General features: G+C 41.0%; 1 protein-coding gene across 2 annotated transcripts in view; it reads right to left on the bottom strand.

The window, feature by feature from the left end:
• fstl5 (follistatin-like 5) overlaps nucleotides 1–11,838 on the bottom strand; it is a 157,779-nt gene extending 145,941 nt beyond the window's left edge. Inside the window, exon 1 of one of the 2 annotated variants that reach the window (XM_030061750.1) lies at nucleotides 11,451–11,838. In XM_030061750.1, coding sequence (XP_029917610.1) covers nucleotides 11,451–11,473 — 23 coding nt within the window. In that variant the 5' untranslated portion in view covers nucleotides 11,474–11,838. The remainder of the gene's footprint in view (nucleotides 1–11,450) is intronic. The other variant, XM_030061751.1, reaches the window with a different exon arrangement.
• Between the last annotated feature and the right edge of the window lie 4,580 nt (nucleotides 11,839–16,418).

Here is a 16,418-nt window from a genome sequence, read left to right as displayed (position 1 = left end):
AACTAAACTTCAGCTATTATTTAGAGTTTCCATTTTGTCAACATATCTGTTGGGAAAAAATACAAGCAACATGAACAATTTTGCCACCTACCCAGAATTATGGTCATGCAGTCACCTCCTGACAAAGCCATCATTGTATAATCACGCACCATTCATCTAAAATGACATGGCGGCAGATGTTTTGGTGAAAGGATAGACAGTGGTTTTGTGCAATGAGAGCACTTCCTCTGCAGACCCCCAGCTGTGCTTGCAGCTGTAGCCGCTGACAGCTAGCATGGATTCTGCTTGGTGTGCAGCCTTTCGCTTGTCAGTGATCGCAGCTTTTGGAGGACACATTTACATTTGACATATTTAGCTGCCATTCCTATCCGGACCGACTGACCTGTGACCCTTCAGTTACCATACAGTCTGTCCAACCATCAGGCAACCTGCTGACACATATGGTAAAAAAGTTTCAAACTGCAGATTGAAGATTGAAACATATGTGCAGGTACGATCAGGCCTGCCTTTGTTTTTGTCCCTGAATTGCAGAAGAGATCATTCTAGCGTTTTGTGACAGATTAACTCAGGCTCTAGCACAGCGGTGTGACATGAAACTTCACACCATTAAACTTATTTTACCTTAAAGCCAGCAGTTTAGCTGGAGTCTATTGTTCAAACACCAGTGTAAGGCTTCATTAGCTGTATCCAGGTTTATGCTCCTCACAGCGAAATAATGAGCAATAGTGGACACAGTAGGGGAAAAAAAAAAAAAGTCGACAAGGGTTCCTTCTTAGATATCACAGTTGTGCTTTGAATTATTTTGGTTCTTTTCATCTGAAGAGCACTTTTCAGATGGGAGATTTCTTTGTGGAGATTAAATTGAGACCAAACAGTTGAGCTACATTCAAACAGGCCCAGAAAAGCTGAGGCAATCCTGGCATGGCCTTAATCATCTCTCATATATTCTGGGCCAGGTCCAAACAAGAAGCACCTGAGCTGCCTCATGTCCCACAGTAATCGCCATGATATATGAAACATTACCAGTTATGCTAATGAGACCATTAATTAAGCTAATTAATTCATTAATAAGCAAATATTTCTATGTCAGCATACTTGTCTTCACATAGCACATGGCTGGCATAAATTTGAACACTGAACACTATGCATTAGGAGTTGTCATAGTGTCAAGATTTTTTTTTTCCCTAATTAAGATGCTAGTTTAGTTAGTTATGTAGCACAGTGGTCCAGAATCTAATAAGATCAAGGACTCTAAATGCGGATCCTGTTTCTATCCTGTGTAACTCTGGTGTAATTTTTCTCACAAGGATACATCTACACGCAGACAGACACACCCACACATGCCACTATGACAGCGTAATGTCCCATATACCATGTACCGGGGGGCTGGATAATAAAAAAGACCCCTGATGGCCAGAAAGGGTGACATTGTTCCAATAGAGCAAGGCAGGATGAAGGATTAGGGGAAATAGTCCTTGAAGTGAGATGGCTTACCTTACAGAGCCGGATAAATAACAGCTCCTAAATATTCTTAAAATATCTCCAATTTTGCCTCTTTGCCGACAGACAGGTGCAGGATTCAAACCAGCAACACCCATCCACCCCACAAATCCACAGGGACAAATTGAAGTAAGCCACATAGGCATTAATTAATGCGAATACTCCAACTGAACAAAGTGGTTGTTATTCATATGACCCTAAAAACAGCTCAGTGAGTATCTCCCAAAGCAAGGAACCACCAAACCATGCCGAGGATACCCTGGATTTTCACATCCAAATATGTTTCACAGTAACGCAATATTCTCAGTTTTGAAGCAGAAATTGTGCTGTTATCCCTGGAAAATGATGACTTGGCAAGGGTCATCTTTCCTGTCTTGATTAATTCATCATCTTTGGAGCGGTAGATCAGAGTAAAATCACAGACTGAGAGAGGAAATTGGACGGTAAAACAGACTAAAACTCTGCCTTCTTGTTTCGGGCTATGAGAGACATTGACTTACACAAACTTTTACCTCGTTTCAAGCTAGAGTAGGCAGTAGGGGGTGTTCACTGATACCAACTCCACTGTGTGGATAGACTAATGCAAAAGTTTCTCTCTCGTTTCTGGTCTCAGGAGACCGTTGTGACAGTTCACTGATACAAATTTTTCTTTCTGCCAAAAGGGAGGCGATAGAAAAAAATGACTGGTACAAATTATTATCTCTTGTTTCTTGCTAGAGGAGAAAGTCTTCTTACAGAGGAGAGATAAATCTAATCCAGATGTGGAGCCATTCTTTTCAAACCTTTAACTATTCAGGTACGAGCCTACTGAAAATGTTTTTTGCTGCAAACTTTGGCTTCACATTCTTAAGGTTTCACACATTCACACCTGGGAGCTGTTCAGTACAACCACAGCTTTCCATCGCTGGCCGCTGAGCTGCTCCACAGAAACAACTGAGGGTCAAGTGCCCCATTCACGGGCACTGCAAGGGCAGCTTGTAAATAAAGGGGGAGTGCATTCACATTCTCTACCACGATACTCCCAGGTGGTATTCAGACTGGCTCCCCAACAACGTGACACTGCTTGCCAAAATGTCTGGCTGACACTGGCCTTTTGAAGTATTGGATATGAATTGAATTTTATGTTCTTTGCATATTTTATTTATTAAATTCAGTCCAATAATGTTTTTTTTGTGTGTGTGTGTGTGTGTGTGTGTGTGTGTGTGTGTGATACAGTAATATATCGAAGAGTTTCCCCTTGCCATTGAAAAATCGCTGGTGGGTCACTCTAACCTACTTCCACCCAAACAATTTTAAAGGTCTGGTTTCGGTGGAGAGTCTCAGTGTCCCCTGATGGTCTAAATCTCATTTCAGAGGCTTTTCAACCCTCCTCTAGAAAAGAAACAAGAATAAAATTCGGAGGAAAAGTATCTATATCTGTGATTTTTTATGGCCCCATTTAAGGATATTAAATGTCTGCACAAACTGATTAGCATCCTAACAACTTCAGAAAGCCACATTGGTCAAAGCCAAGAGCTTACTGTGCAGTAACAAACCTCCAAGGTTACCGCCTGCGAAACTATTAGTGATTTTTTTGGTGACTGGGAACCTATACTTTCATTGGATCTCAAACAAGCACCCTGCTGTTTCCAAGCCTGCTTCTGTAACCTTTAGGATATCACTGCTCCAATATCCCCGACTCATTAGACAGGAAACACGGCTCCAAATGCCAAGCGGATAACAGCAGTGCATCCCCGCGCCACCAGATAACAGATGAAGACGGAGATAGGCCCTTGTGTAAATTTGTCGTCTGCATGTTGTGATGACATAATTCATTATCCCCGATCCTTTTTATGAGGCTGTTATCTGTTTCAGACAGATATCTATCCGAATGCATAAAATGTGATTACACTGAGCTTTGAACTTAGGGCTGGCGTATTGTGAATCCCCACCAAATCCCCTGTGCACTGCAAATACATTTTACCACTGAAGGAGAAATGTCAGAAATACTTCATGGAAGCGTGTGTTTTGCACAGTGTGTCTGTGTATGTTCAAGTAACACTTATATGAGAATCTTGTCTCTTACTATTCTACCTGTCGGACAGTATCTCTTTTTGCAGCCAGCCCTCTAACCAAATAACCAATTATTTTACAAACTGGTATACTTGTAATGGTCTAGTCATGGTTCAGAATAGTTGAATAGTTGCCTAATTGCTCAACCAACAGCCAACTTTCTGGCTAGAAATATATATTTTTTGCACTGCGGAGATCTTGGTAATCTTTTTTTTTTTCTTGCCAAAGTTACCTATTCCCCTTAATTGTATAAAGGTTGTGGCTTAAATATGCCATATACATTTAACTTTGCTACCACCAAGATATTTTGCACTTCATGCCCTTTTTCCTCTAAAAAGAAATTGATGAAGTATTTATTATTAGCATGCCAAGAAATGGTACAACCTATTTTAAAAACAGGCCTTTCCTGAGACCAATTAGTGAACTAATTGTTTTGACAATCCACTGTCTAGTTGACCCAAAAGGCAACCATAAAGAGAATTTAACACCGGCACCAGTCATGTGCTCTGCCAGCCACATTGACAGGTAACCAGACAAGTTCCAGTGCCCCTTTTCTATTCAATAATGCCAAATTTGGAATATTTGGAATATTTATAGTGAATTTTGAGATCCATCAACCTCTAAGGCTTCTGAGTGAAATTTCCTGCCCTGGTAGCAACCACAAGTAAAGAGAGCTAAATCGATTTCAAAAGGTAATCTGCTATAAATCCTGGCAGGCAGTCCATACCCAGGCGGAGTAACTTTGGAAATCAAATGTGGAATTTCAATGATCCTCGCACTCAGCAAAGACGTGTCTCACCTGAATTCAACAACAACAGCAACAACATCAGAAAGAAAAAAAAAAAAGATTGGATTGTCAAAAAAATATGCAGTCACTTCACTTCTGAATATACCAGCACCATATTCAGAGTTTCTGTTGACCTTATATATGAGGATATGAAAGGATCATAATTCTGCTGGAATCACGGTGATGTCAATTGTGTGAGGATAGCACATACATTTAGAGGTAAAGGGATTTAGGGCAGGAAAAACATTGTGAAAGGAATGAGGGTAATGAGAGTTCAGCTGGTCAGCCAGCTGAATACTAATGAGTCCCTCATGCGTTTCGAACTTTCGCAGCCCACTTTGTTCTCAGCAGGTCTGTAGATGTTATTTTACTATTTTTGATCATTACTAAGACCGTGAGGAGACTATAAGGTTAGGCTTGTGATCATTAGACTTTCAAACAGGATCTGTCATTTTAGCATTTTTCATTCTACAGTTGCTAAAAATGCAGATGTGTTAAAAATGTATGTGTGTTTTGCAAGCTGTGCTCAAGCAGAGATATTGAACATGACACGTCCTTTGTAAGAGAGCGCTAGAGATAAATGATTGATGGATCTGTTTAAATTTAGGATTAGGTGCATTGCATTACTTTGTAGTTAGACTGTTCAGACTACTTTGATGTGGTAATAAGTAACTTAATCTGGTAGTATGTTTATTCCTATTATCCATTATGAGTTGCTTTTTAGATTCAGAATGGGTTTATTTTCCATTCTTAAATTTATATTGTTTTGCATAATTAATTTGAGTGTGCATATAGTGCCAGGCTCTGCCAGTATAACCAATAAACAATAGCCTTGTATTGCATTGCATTGCATTGCATACTGACTGATAGCACACTTGGCACTACATGCAGTGTTGCTACATGTTGTTTTTGAACTGTGTGGGTATTCTAATGCGCTACGTTTAATAAAGATTAACTTTGTAAGGGTAAGTAGCAAAGTAGGGTAAGTAGGTTAACGCAAAAGTAAAAGTAATTACTTTTAAAACATCCCAACGAGGCTTTGATTGATATTTTTTAAACAGTCTGACACCAGTTCTTATGTCTTTAAACTGAAGCTGCCAATAGAAAATGTTTTGTGGAAATATCTTTAAATTGAAAAAAAAAAAAAAAATTACAAAACAAGTAAACCAAAAACTATTAAAAGTGTCTAAAATAATAATAACAAAAATAAAATTAAATAAAATAAAGTAAAATAAAAGGGAGGAATCACTTTCGTATTGGATTCTAAAGAGATAAAAAGGACTCGCCGATATCTGACATCCAAAAGAGGGCAGCTTTCTGCCTGATAGAACGGTAAACTGATAAATCAGTCTAACCTGACTCCCGGCACAAATGGTTACTAGGGCTTTAATGAGCAATGTAGGACTCTGTATTAGGCTTTTAAAGAAGACTTGGGCTTGTAAAAGGCCTCTAGGTTTTCTGAGAGCACAGAATGCGTCTTTGATCCACACAGGCAGTCCTCTAAGAAATGCCAGACAGCATGCTGTGACCAGTACCTGGCTGCTAATTTGTACGGTATGAAAATATGAACTAATTTATCCTCTGAGAGTCTGCGCATTATTCAGCTGCTCTGAATAATCGCCCCAGCGAGGAATCGCAAAGAGTGTAACTAACTTCGTAGGATGTACAAGATTCGCTATAGCTTGGGGTTACACCTAAGAATTATCAAGAGGGGCTCAGAGCTTAAGCTTTAACTTTTGATTTATCTAAAAGTCTCATTTATTAAGAAATAAGAGTGGGAGCTAGCACCACAGTTTCCTCAGGTATCTCCGTTTATTTGGCACAGCAGAGGTTTCAGGGCCTTGTTATGCAGGAATCAGGAGTATATCTATGAGTTCTATGTGACAACAGTGGTGAATGCTGATTTGGACATTATATGACTCCAAAGGTCCAAATTACATGTATTTATGATATAAGGAGTCTCCACAATCGAGGCAGCAGCAGGAGAAGACCTTGACTTTTCATTTATAGGCATTTAATTTATGGAGCCCTCCAAATGATGTGAGGTACAGGCTGTTGCTCCAACACTGGTGGAAAAGGCCGGAGGAGGTACATGGCTCTCCCATTGTTAACAATCATTACATAATCAGACCAATGTGATCTAGCGCACCCAAAACAATGCCGTCACACTTGGCCAAAGCGTTGGTGTGCGGTGAACTGCGACCTGCGAGGCCATTAAAATGCAACGCATGGCCAGACCCCCTCTACCCTCCCCCATTATCAGTGTCGTTGCACTGCTCGAACAAATGGCACACAACAACGCTGTTATTATCTCAACAATAACAACAAAAACACAGTTACACCCCCATCTAGCTTCCCAGCCCCTCTCCCACACCCCCACACACTCATACTTACTGTAAAATGCCTCAAGTCACGCTTACCAACAGCGCACTCACAGCACACAGATGGGATTAGCACAACAAGCTAGAGTCTATTGACCTTCACCCTTCAGGTTCATGGACTTTCTATAAGTGATTTGACCGCCTGCCAAAAAAGCAAAGAGATGGAGAAAGAATCGCCTGGACCTTCCACCCGGCCTCGACTTCAAAAATAGCCGCAAAATGCCTCATGCTGTCGTGCTGTGTGAAATGACTTATGACAATAACAATTTAACAATCCACTTGGAGTTCAATCAAGACATGGAGTGGAGGAGGTCATGCTTCAGGAATCCTGGGCTGCTTGAAAGTTAAAAGACAGAGATGCTCGCTCTAAGAATAATCCCTAAAACAAAGGGGGTGGGGGGGCTGGGGGGGGGGAAGACTGGACATGGGTGCTGGTTTGACTTTGCTGCACAAGGAGTATCATATTCTCATGTATCATCAAAGCAAGTTAAATTCATGCTAATAATGCAAATTACACTGTCACTCTTCCCATTTGTGACTGCTTTGTGTGGTAAAGGGTGATTCTTATTATTACGGAGCTCTCAGCAACAGTGGACTCATACAAACAGAATTAAAAAGTGCAGCAAAGGAAAAAAGAGGAAAAAAAAACAGGTTTTCACATGATCAAACAAAACCACTGCAAGACTGCAGACATAAGTATGTCAAGAGGTAGTTTCACCTAAACATGCCAGCAGGGTAACATATCTCAATATTTGGGTCTGCAATAAAGATTCCACATACTGAGGCTGGAAACAACAAAGAGAGATATACAGTGGATAGGAGTTGGCAGCAGTGCTTAGTGCAGAGTGGGGAAGGTGGGGAGAGGTGGAGAAAGAGAAAGCCATGTTAGAGGTGTTAGTCTTGATGTGGTTTGCACTGCACTATTGAGAGATGAAAACTTTCAATACCATAAAAAAATTGCGATTTCAGTATTGATTCCAAAGTACTGAGGCATCAAAAGATATTGAAAAGCTGTAAATTGCTGGATTCTCGCAAAAGGTTTTCTGCTGGTTTATGGACATTTTATTGAGGAAATCAGCCGATTCTGTTTATAACATAACATACGGCATGTACAAATGTTTAAGAGAAATTATTTTTGCTCTGTTGCTTCATGAAATGTGTTCTCTGCTTTGGAGGTGACAGCAGCCTGATGGTTGGAAAAAGTGGGACTGTGAGTACAGAATTGCTGATCCAAATACAGAGCAACTACAGGTGGGGAGAATTGAAGAAGACATGCATTTTGTACCCTGCAAATGCCACTGAGAGGCCCATAAGCAAGGTGCTTCACTCCCCCAATTGGAGTTGCACCAGCCAACTATTGAAAACAGTGGCTGTAATGGGCCGCAAGTCTCAGGTGTGAAAAAACAAGTAACTGTTAATGCAAAGCAGGACATTGCTGAAAAGAGCATGCATGCTCAGCAAATCCTCCACAGGGAAATAAAGGTTAAAATGATGAAGACTGGGTTTAAAATAAAATATTGTTATAGCAGACAGAATCAAAATTGTTCCAACTATACACCACCCTGGCAGCAGGCTTGGGAAATATGGGTGCATTTATTATTTCCCTTTCTTTCTACGGGGTGTCTAAAAGCTTGTAACACCTCATCACCAAAGCGGTCTAATGTCATTTCCGGCGCATAAATTACAGTTCCATACCAGTGCACAGCATGTTCTATCAAATTTTGTTCACAGTTTGGTTCAGTATGATGTGATGGCATGTTGATAAGGCACCCAAACACACAGAATTTAGTAGTTTCCTTCTTTCCCTGCCTTTCCATACTTGTTCAGTATACCATTGGAAACCATAGGGTGCTTACAATATGAGGTATAATAACCATAGTAGGGCTAGTACATGGCCTTACACTGACACTTGAAAATGAAAAAGCCTATAGCCCTGGCTTGGCAATGACAAAGTGAGCCTGCAGCATTTGCCAATGCAATTGACAAGCATACAGAAATTTGTGTGGCACTAAGGCCAAAACAGCAATGCTGAAAGGGACACTGTGAGAAAATATTCTTCTTAAAACCATGCCAGTGTCCTCTGAAAAAAACAGTCCAATAACAAGAACACTGAGAGTAATTGGTAAAGAGTCTTGAACCCGCTGTGATGCCAACACAACTGAGATCATTGATTGTGAAGATCCCAAAATGGTGCTATTTTCAGTGACTGTTTTCCTTCCCAACACACGGTTTTATTGTCACACCAACCAAATCTACCCCCTCACATCCAGCTGCCATTACTGGGTGTCCCCACCTTCACACGCCAAGCAATTTCTCTCAAATCTGAAACTCTTTGTTCTGTTTTCTGACCTTTTTTTCATTCCAGTGAAAAATATTGTTGACTCAAAAGCCTGTGTTCCTGTGCCTCCCCGTGGTGCTTGAAGAAAGTCACCGTAATGAGAAGCTGAGCACCTCCATTAATACCACTACCTTCTCAGCTGGCACAGTCTCCTACCTGTTGCTAAATGGCTTAATTGGACTGGAGGTGAAAGACAGCGTGGCTGGAAAGACTTTTCCTAGTCTTGGTATGGTGTTGTGAAATTATTTCCCTGTGAGGGTGCTCTGACACTGCAAAAACTGTAGTTTGGCTCTTTGTCATTTGTCTAGTGTCTTTCCAAATCTGAAATGAGGATTCACTTCTCATTGCATTGTAGAAGACTAAAGAATACATCTGAGATTGACAAATATCTCTCCCTACATCTCTTTCTCTGCAAGTGTGTCATTTAATTTTGAGGACTAGCATGCTCGTCAAGTAATCCAACTATACCCTCCAATACATATACAATGCATAGCATGTATAAATGTACTCGCTCCCACAAATATCACTGTGGATGAAAATGTATTGCATTTTGAAGTGGAGAATGAATTCAACAACAACATTCAGAACTGGGCACACTCATTCGTGTAACATGCAACAGTATAGAGATACCATCTAGTGTTTTCAAAGAGAAGGTTTCACTCACAAAGTGAATGCATTGCCTGAATAAAGAGGTTGAGGTTGGATTGAAAAGGCCTATAGATGGCTGAATAATAGAACGACAGGATTTCTGAATGCATTATCTGTCTTTACAGGAATTTCAATTACTGTGGCAGTGAGTGGAAGCAGTGTGGTGGCTCAGTGGTTAGCACTATCGCCTCAGCAAGAAGGTCCTGGGTTTGAATCTTGACCACAGATTTGAAATTCTGTGTGTGCTCTCCTCATGTTTTCATTGGTTTCCTCACACAGTATGAAGACATGTATATCAGGTGAATTGAAATTAACTGTCAGTCTGAGAGTAAATGTACTGGTCTGATGGTGTGTTAGCCTTGTGATGGAGTGGCGAGCTGTCCAGCGTGTTTACCTTGCCCTTTGCCCAGTGCATGCTTGGAGCAAGGCAGGAAATCCCCACACCCCAACCCCTTTGCAACCTTGAATAGGAATAAACAGATATGCAATATGGATGGCAATGAGTGGAGCTATGTGTTGGGATTATTTATTGTTCCTCTGTTTGCTGTGACTCACAAAGAGTATGGAAATAGTGTAAAAAAAAAAAAAATCTACCAGCTGTGAAGGATTTAAAGGCTAATTCGCCACACCACCCCTCTCTTCCTCCTCTTACCTATTACCATTTAAATTAATGAAGTTGTAATCTAATTACAATCATGATTCAAGCCTCTCTAATAGGCTTACCTTGCCCCCATGCTTGCAACTAACTAGTCAAAATGAAGCTCTTATTTTCAACTTGACCGTATTCCATGAAACCATAACAAAGGATCACCACAATAGTTTGAATATTCCTATAGTATAAGGACATTATGCTAACATTATCATGATTTTTTTTTTCATGGTATCACTGTAAAAAATTGCCAAATGAACTAGTTTTGCTATGAATGTTGCATAGTGTCCTCAAATGAATGACAGGTGTATACAGTAAGAGATACTCCTCCAAAGGGGCTTAAGCTCTGGGCCTAAGCAGCATCGAGACTAGAACTTAATCTGGTTTAGGGTTAACTCTAACTGTATGTGCTGCACTGCTGACTCGGGTGCATGGGCCGAAATTTCATTCGCAGTGATGAAACAAGACAATTAATGGCCATCCCTAGCGCAATAGCTTATAATATACTGCCAAATGAGTCAGGCGCAAAGCTGAGGATGAAAAACAAAAGTATAATCCCCCTGCTGCTAACGGTGTCACTCAAGGATTAGGGTGCCAAGGAAAAAAATAACACACTAAGTACGATGCGGATAAATTAAAAGCTCTGGGCAACGTGGTGTGTCCCCCAATCATTGCAAAAACATTGATTCTATTACAATAGGAAGTGTTTTTGGTTTAGTCTGCCCCATAGCGAGAGCGCTCTGACACTATAGTAATCTCAACTTCAGATATCCCAAGGATCAGTCTATTTGATATGGCACATTTGAACCTGTGGGACCCGGCGATAAGCAAATTCGGAAAAAAAATAAATAAAAATCTTGAGCTCCAAGGCATTGGGATGAAAGATATATTCTGAGTCAAGGAGAGTGACCTGGTGGATTATTAGAAAAGAGTTGAGGCGCCTCGGCGTTGATGGGGGTTAAGCTTGCCGTCTGATGGCGAGTGAGAGGGGGACTTTTCGAGGCTGGCGCTCTGTTTGGATACGCTTTGTGTAATCAATTAGTACACTACAATAAGCGAAAACACGCAAAACACACGACAATGACATTTCTTTACCTGTGTGTCCAGACGTAAACCATCCAGGAGGATAATCCACGCACGATTAGTGGTAAGGGGGAAAAAAACAACTCTTCTCAACAAACTATTATGATTATTTTCTCGAACCGGGTCCGGTCAAATCCACGGATGGTAGTGTAATTTCCGAGCTGAAACGATGTCCTCGGGAGAAGTTTGCACCTAAGCAGCCGAGGGGGTAATAATCCTTTCCCCAAATACCATGAATGCACAGTAGCGCCGATATAGGAGGAGGAATAGTGGGATATGGAGTTCAGCACCACGACAGAGTGGACAGCTCCGACGGCGCAGCGATCTAACCTCGCCCGCTTTCGGGTCTCTTGTGCGCCACCGAGGCAGGAGCCACCAGCCCCAACCTCACCTACTGGCTCCGTCCCGACCGGATTTACATACAATCACTGCGGGTGGGGAGGGGGGTGAACCAATCAAAAAGCCCCGTAGTAGGCAGTAAGCAAAAAGGAGGACAGACAGACAATCTGGAGTGGCTCAGTCCATCCGTGCCAAGCAAAACTGTCCTTGACTAATGTGGGAGAAAAAAAAGAGAGAGAGAGGGAGAGAGTGGGGTTTTGTGCGGTTATCCCCCCTCTGCGTGGCTCCAGTCATGTAGTGATAAATAAAAAGGTGTACGGGCTATGACCTGAAGGAGATGATGAGAAAAATTACCCACTAATATAAACAAAAAAATCAATTGCATTTTCAGAAAAGCATTTATTTACATTTTTTTCTCCCTTCATAGACCCTAGTCGTCACCCTAAGGGAAAACAATCCCTAATATGGTGACAAATCAATTTATTTTCAGAGAAGCATTAATTTACAGCTTGTTCCCCTTCAAAGACCTTATCTTCCTCATAATGGGAAAACAACCACTAATGTAAACACAAATCAATTATATTTTTAGAGAGGCTTTAATTTATGCTTTCCCCTTTTAAAAGCCTAGGCTATCCTCACATAACCTTCATCAGTCTTGGTAGCCGGCTACATTTACATCACAACATGTATATCAGCCTGAAATGGTAAGTTTGGAAACTCCATTTCACCAAAGATATGGAAGGTAAACAAAGCTTTTGAGGGTTCACCCTCCACTAGATCATAGAACTCAAGCGTCATGAAAGCATACAGCCCAGAGGGCTGGAAAAGAGGAGGGGAGTTTTATTATACTTTGTTTATCTGTGTAACTTTTTGTTTAGCCTATTTGATAACTTTCACTCCTGAATATCAATTCTCCTTTGTGAATTCTTGCATCAGAAGTTTAGCTAATGCACTTCATTCTACATGAGAAAAAGTCCAAGTAAACTGAGGCAATTTAGAGCCGTTGCACTTAAAGTAACAATCAGTGACATTTTCATATAGAGCTAAATGAATTTGTGTTTTGCTTCTCTGATATAGCACAATGGTGATTCAGCTTATAATTAATTCATGAAAGCTTTTTAAATTTCCTGTTCTAAACACCCGCTGTCATGTAGGTATTTCTGGGGAAAAATCCCTTGCCACAGAGGAAGTGATGCATTTTATATTACAGCTGCAATAATGGCTTGTTTCGAATAAATAGAAAAAGAGAAAAAAAAAAAACAGAAAAAAGAGAAGAGCACCACCTACAGAGCCTTAAACTTCATCAACACAAAATCCAAAGAAATAGAAGTAACAGTACTGCCAACACTGTTTAACACCAGTGAACTCTGGGGAGTGCAGTGCAGAAACACCACAGCAATGAACACTTGGCCCCACACATGTTCCCAAAACAGTAGTTGAGTATTACCGCATTAAAAACAGCTAACACTTTTTTATGTAAATCTTGTAAAAACAGAGTCTAAATTCAAGCCTCCTGAGTTTAAATTTACTGCACAAGTCACACATCACCATGGGCTAATCAATCGTGATGTGCACACTGATGTTCGTTCAGCCCATATGCCAAGTGTTCTGTTGTTACTGCAAAATGAAGTTATAGCATGATTCATTAAAGCAAATAAGAAGAAGCTCTCCCTTGACACTGTCTCCGTGGATCCGGAGATTATGATGCCACATCTGTGCTTATAAACAACCCATTTGTGTGTGTATGTCACATGGGTGTTACTGCGATGCCAGTAATTTATCATGTGGACAATTAATGCCCTGCATGTTAAATAACGAAGAACAGGAGACAAATTGTCTCTGTAGGTGAAATATAGCTTGTCCTTGCTGTAAAATCATTTGTGTGCGAACGTGTGTGTGTGTGTGTGTGTGTGTGTGTGTGTGTGTGAACATGTATGTGAGCTTAGTGCTAGAGAACATAATGGTGTGTGTGTGCATGTGTGTGTGGGTGTGTGTGCATGTGTGCATGTGTGCAAATGCACACAGATGCTGATGTGAGTGTGTATGCATATAGTATGTGTGTGCACATACTGTATGCATATTTCCACATGTATCTACATCTGCACAGTGGGTTGGTGGAGTACTGTGTGTGTGTTTGTGTGTGTGTGTGTGTGTGTGTGTGTGTGTGTGTGGGGAGGGGAATATAATAGATCATGACACATTCTATAGGTAGCATCAGCAGGCACACGCTTGCACAGATGTGATATGTGACCACTTTCGCATTCCATTATGTGTTAAACTGGGTGGTATCGTGCACACCTCCAGATTGCAATGTCAACTTCATGTACATTCACTGTGACTGCTGCATTAGGACCAAGCATGTGGCTCCTCCTCCACTCTGTTCAAAGAAAGTGGCACTAGCCTGGATCCAGCTTCTCAGGCGGAGGCCTTCCATTTCAGCTCTGTGCTGGAGAATCCCCACTGCATGCACTCAAAAAAAGCAAAGCAAAAAGCACATGACATCTTCTGTTCTGAGATATTTCCACCATTTGAAAAACAGTGACCATCATAATTCCAATATTATTGCTAACACAAAATTAAACAGTTCACAGTACCAGAGAGGGAGATGCTTCCGTCCTTGGTTGGCATGTGTGAACACAAACGTCCACATCAGCTGTTTCACACTTTATCCTCCCAGCTCCCTGGTACTAAGTCTGCAAAACATGTGGCTCAGCCCATGTGTGAACAGTGCAGGAAATTTTCCAGAGCAGGCACAGCAAGCTAGTGTAAGAAGAAGAAGGCTCATTTACACAAAGAAGACACAAACAAAAATGGCGAACTCGAGAGACGAGGAGATTCAAGAATTTCTGTCTGTACAGGCTGATGTCAAAATTGTCACGAGACTCGGTTGTATACGACCAAATTATGAACCAGCTTCGTGACTGTGATGTAAACCAAGCCAAGTTGCACGTGACCAGCAAACTCAAAGAATTGAAAAACCATCCCTCATACAGAGTGTTTCCTCTGGGTGTGATCGTGTCAAACATGGACAGTTTCCTGCTGTGTGCTACATGTGTGAAAGGACAACTCCGCCCAAAGTCAGCACCTGATTCGCCTACATTGTGGAGGGTTCATGTGTGAAAGCAGCTTCAATACTGCTGATTGAAGACACTGAATGAATGCAGCTTGAATGTTAATTGCCATCTTCAATATATTTTTTAATCATTTGTGAGAAATGGTATTAATCTGTGAGGTCAGAAATTACACAGAAACAAATACTTTTAGTAAAAGAATGAGTGCCATAATCTCTTTATGCGCCAAGAGCAATCAATGTAGTGGGAGCTGTCTTGGTGACATTAGTGCAGAGACACACATAGCGTAATGACAGCAGGGTCTCACATGATGACAGTGGAAGATGATCAACTACACAAACTGCACACATGACTGTACAAACATATTCAGCCCTTTGGTTTGTGCCATGTTTTTTTCTGTTTTTCTTGTTTTCTTTTTTTGTTTTAAAAAGCTTTTAGCACACACCAGCGATGACTGTTTTCTTTCTTTCTTTTTTTTTTTTTTTTTTTTTTTTTTTAATAGTCATCTACAGCTGCATTGGGTGATACTTTGAAAATGAGTGGAAGCCTTTGCTGAGTCATTCCTAATGGAAAACTCTACTACATTCATAATGCAGCAGTCATGGCATTTGGACTGAGAGCTTTTGTCTCTGGCAAGAGGTCGGAGTCCAAACATCACTCTAATAGCAGGGGGTAGAAATCTGAGCATCCCTCCAAGCAGGGTGAGTCTCCATCATGGCTCCAGGCCACCCCAAGTTCATTCATGTTCACCGCTCTCTAGACTCAAATTACTGCATATTGCCAAGGGCAGCAGTCCAGAATTCATGTTATAGGGTTTCTGCACTGAGCATGATGCCAAAATTTGTACACAGAACATGAATATTTATTTTAATTAAGAAGAGAAAGAGAGTGCTATGAAAGGGAAGAGGAACAGAGTGAGTAAAATGGCTATTTTTACATATTCTGTGACTTTTGGCATCCTCATGACTGCAGCAGCATTTTAAAGTTGTTCCTGAACATCTCCACACATACTGTAGCCAAGCATTGTTTCCCAGAGGATGCAGACCAAGAAACAGCACACCACTGATCAAAACTTTTTTGCATATCCTACGACTTTTGGCATCCTTGTGAATGTGGCAGCCTTTAAAGTGGTTCTTAGCTAAGCATTGTTTCCCAAAGGATGCTGAGTGAAAGCTGAATCAGCAATAATGGAAACTTTCTAAGGCCCTTTTTCTGCAGAAAAAGACATGGTCCAGATTTAAAACAGACCTAGGAATGAGATTGTTGGCAGGAAAAGACGCAGGTCTTCTTGAACAGCTGTCAAACCCGGGTACGCTTGTTTCGATGCAACTTTTATCTTCCAATCACACCAAGATAAATGACAGGCCTGAACATAAAAAAAAGGATCTGAATAGATCTTCAACATCAGGTAAGGAGGTGGTAAGTCTTACATTGTAACTGGGATTCTACAAAGTATGGGTACAGTCTAGCCACAGTGAGCATACAAACAATGTGGAAAAAAGAAGGAAAGCAGAAAAAGATTTTCAATGACTACAGCCACAGGAGACATTTTCATTTCATGTCTACATCT

Source organism: Myripristis murdjan, chromosome 10 (assembly GCF_902150065.1).
Source record: "Myripristis murdjan chromosome 10, fMyrMur1.1, whole genome shotgun sequence".
Taxonomy (NCBI): Eukaryota; Metazoa; Chordata; class Actinopteri; order Holocentriformes; family Holocentridae; genus Myripristis; species Myripristis murdjan.
This window is presented reverse-complemented; position numbering and strand designations above follow the sequence as displayed.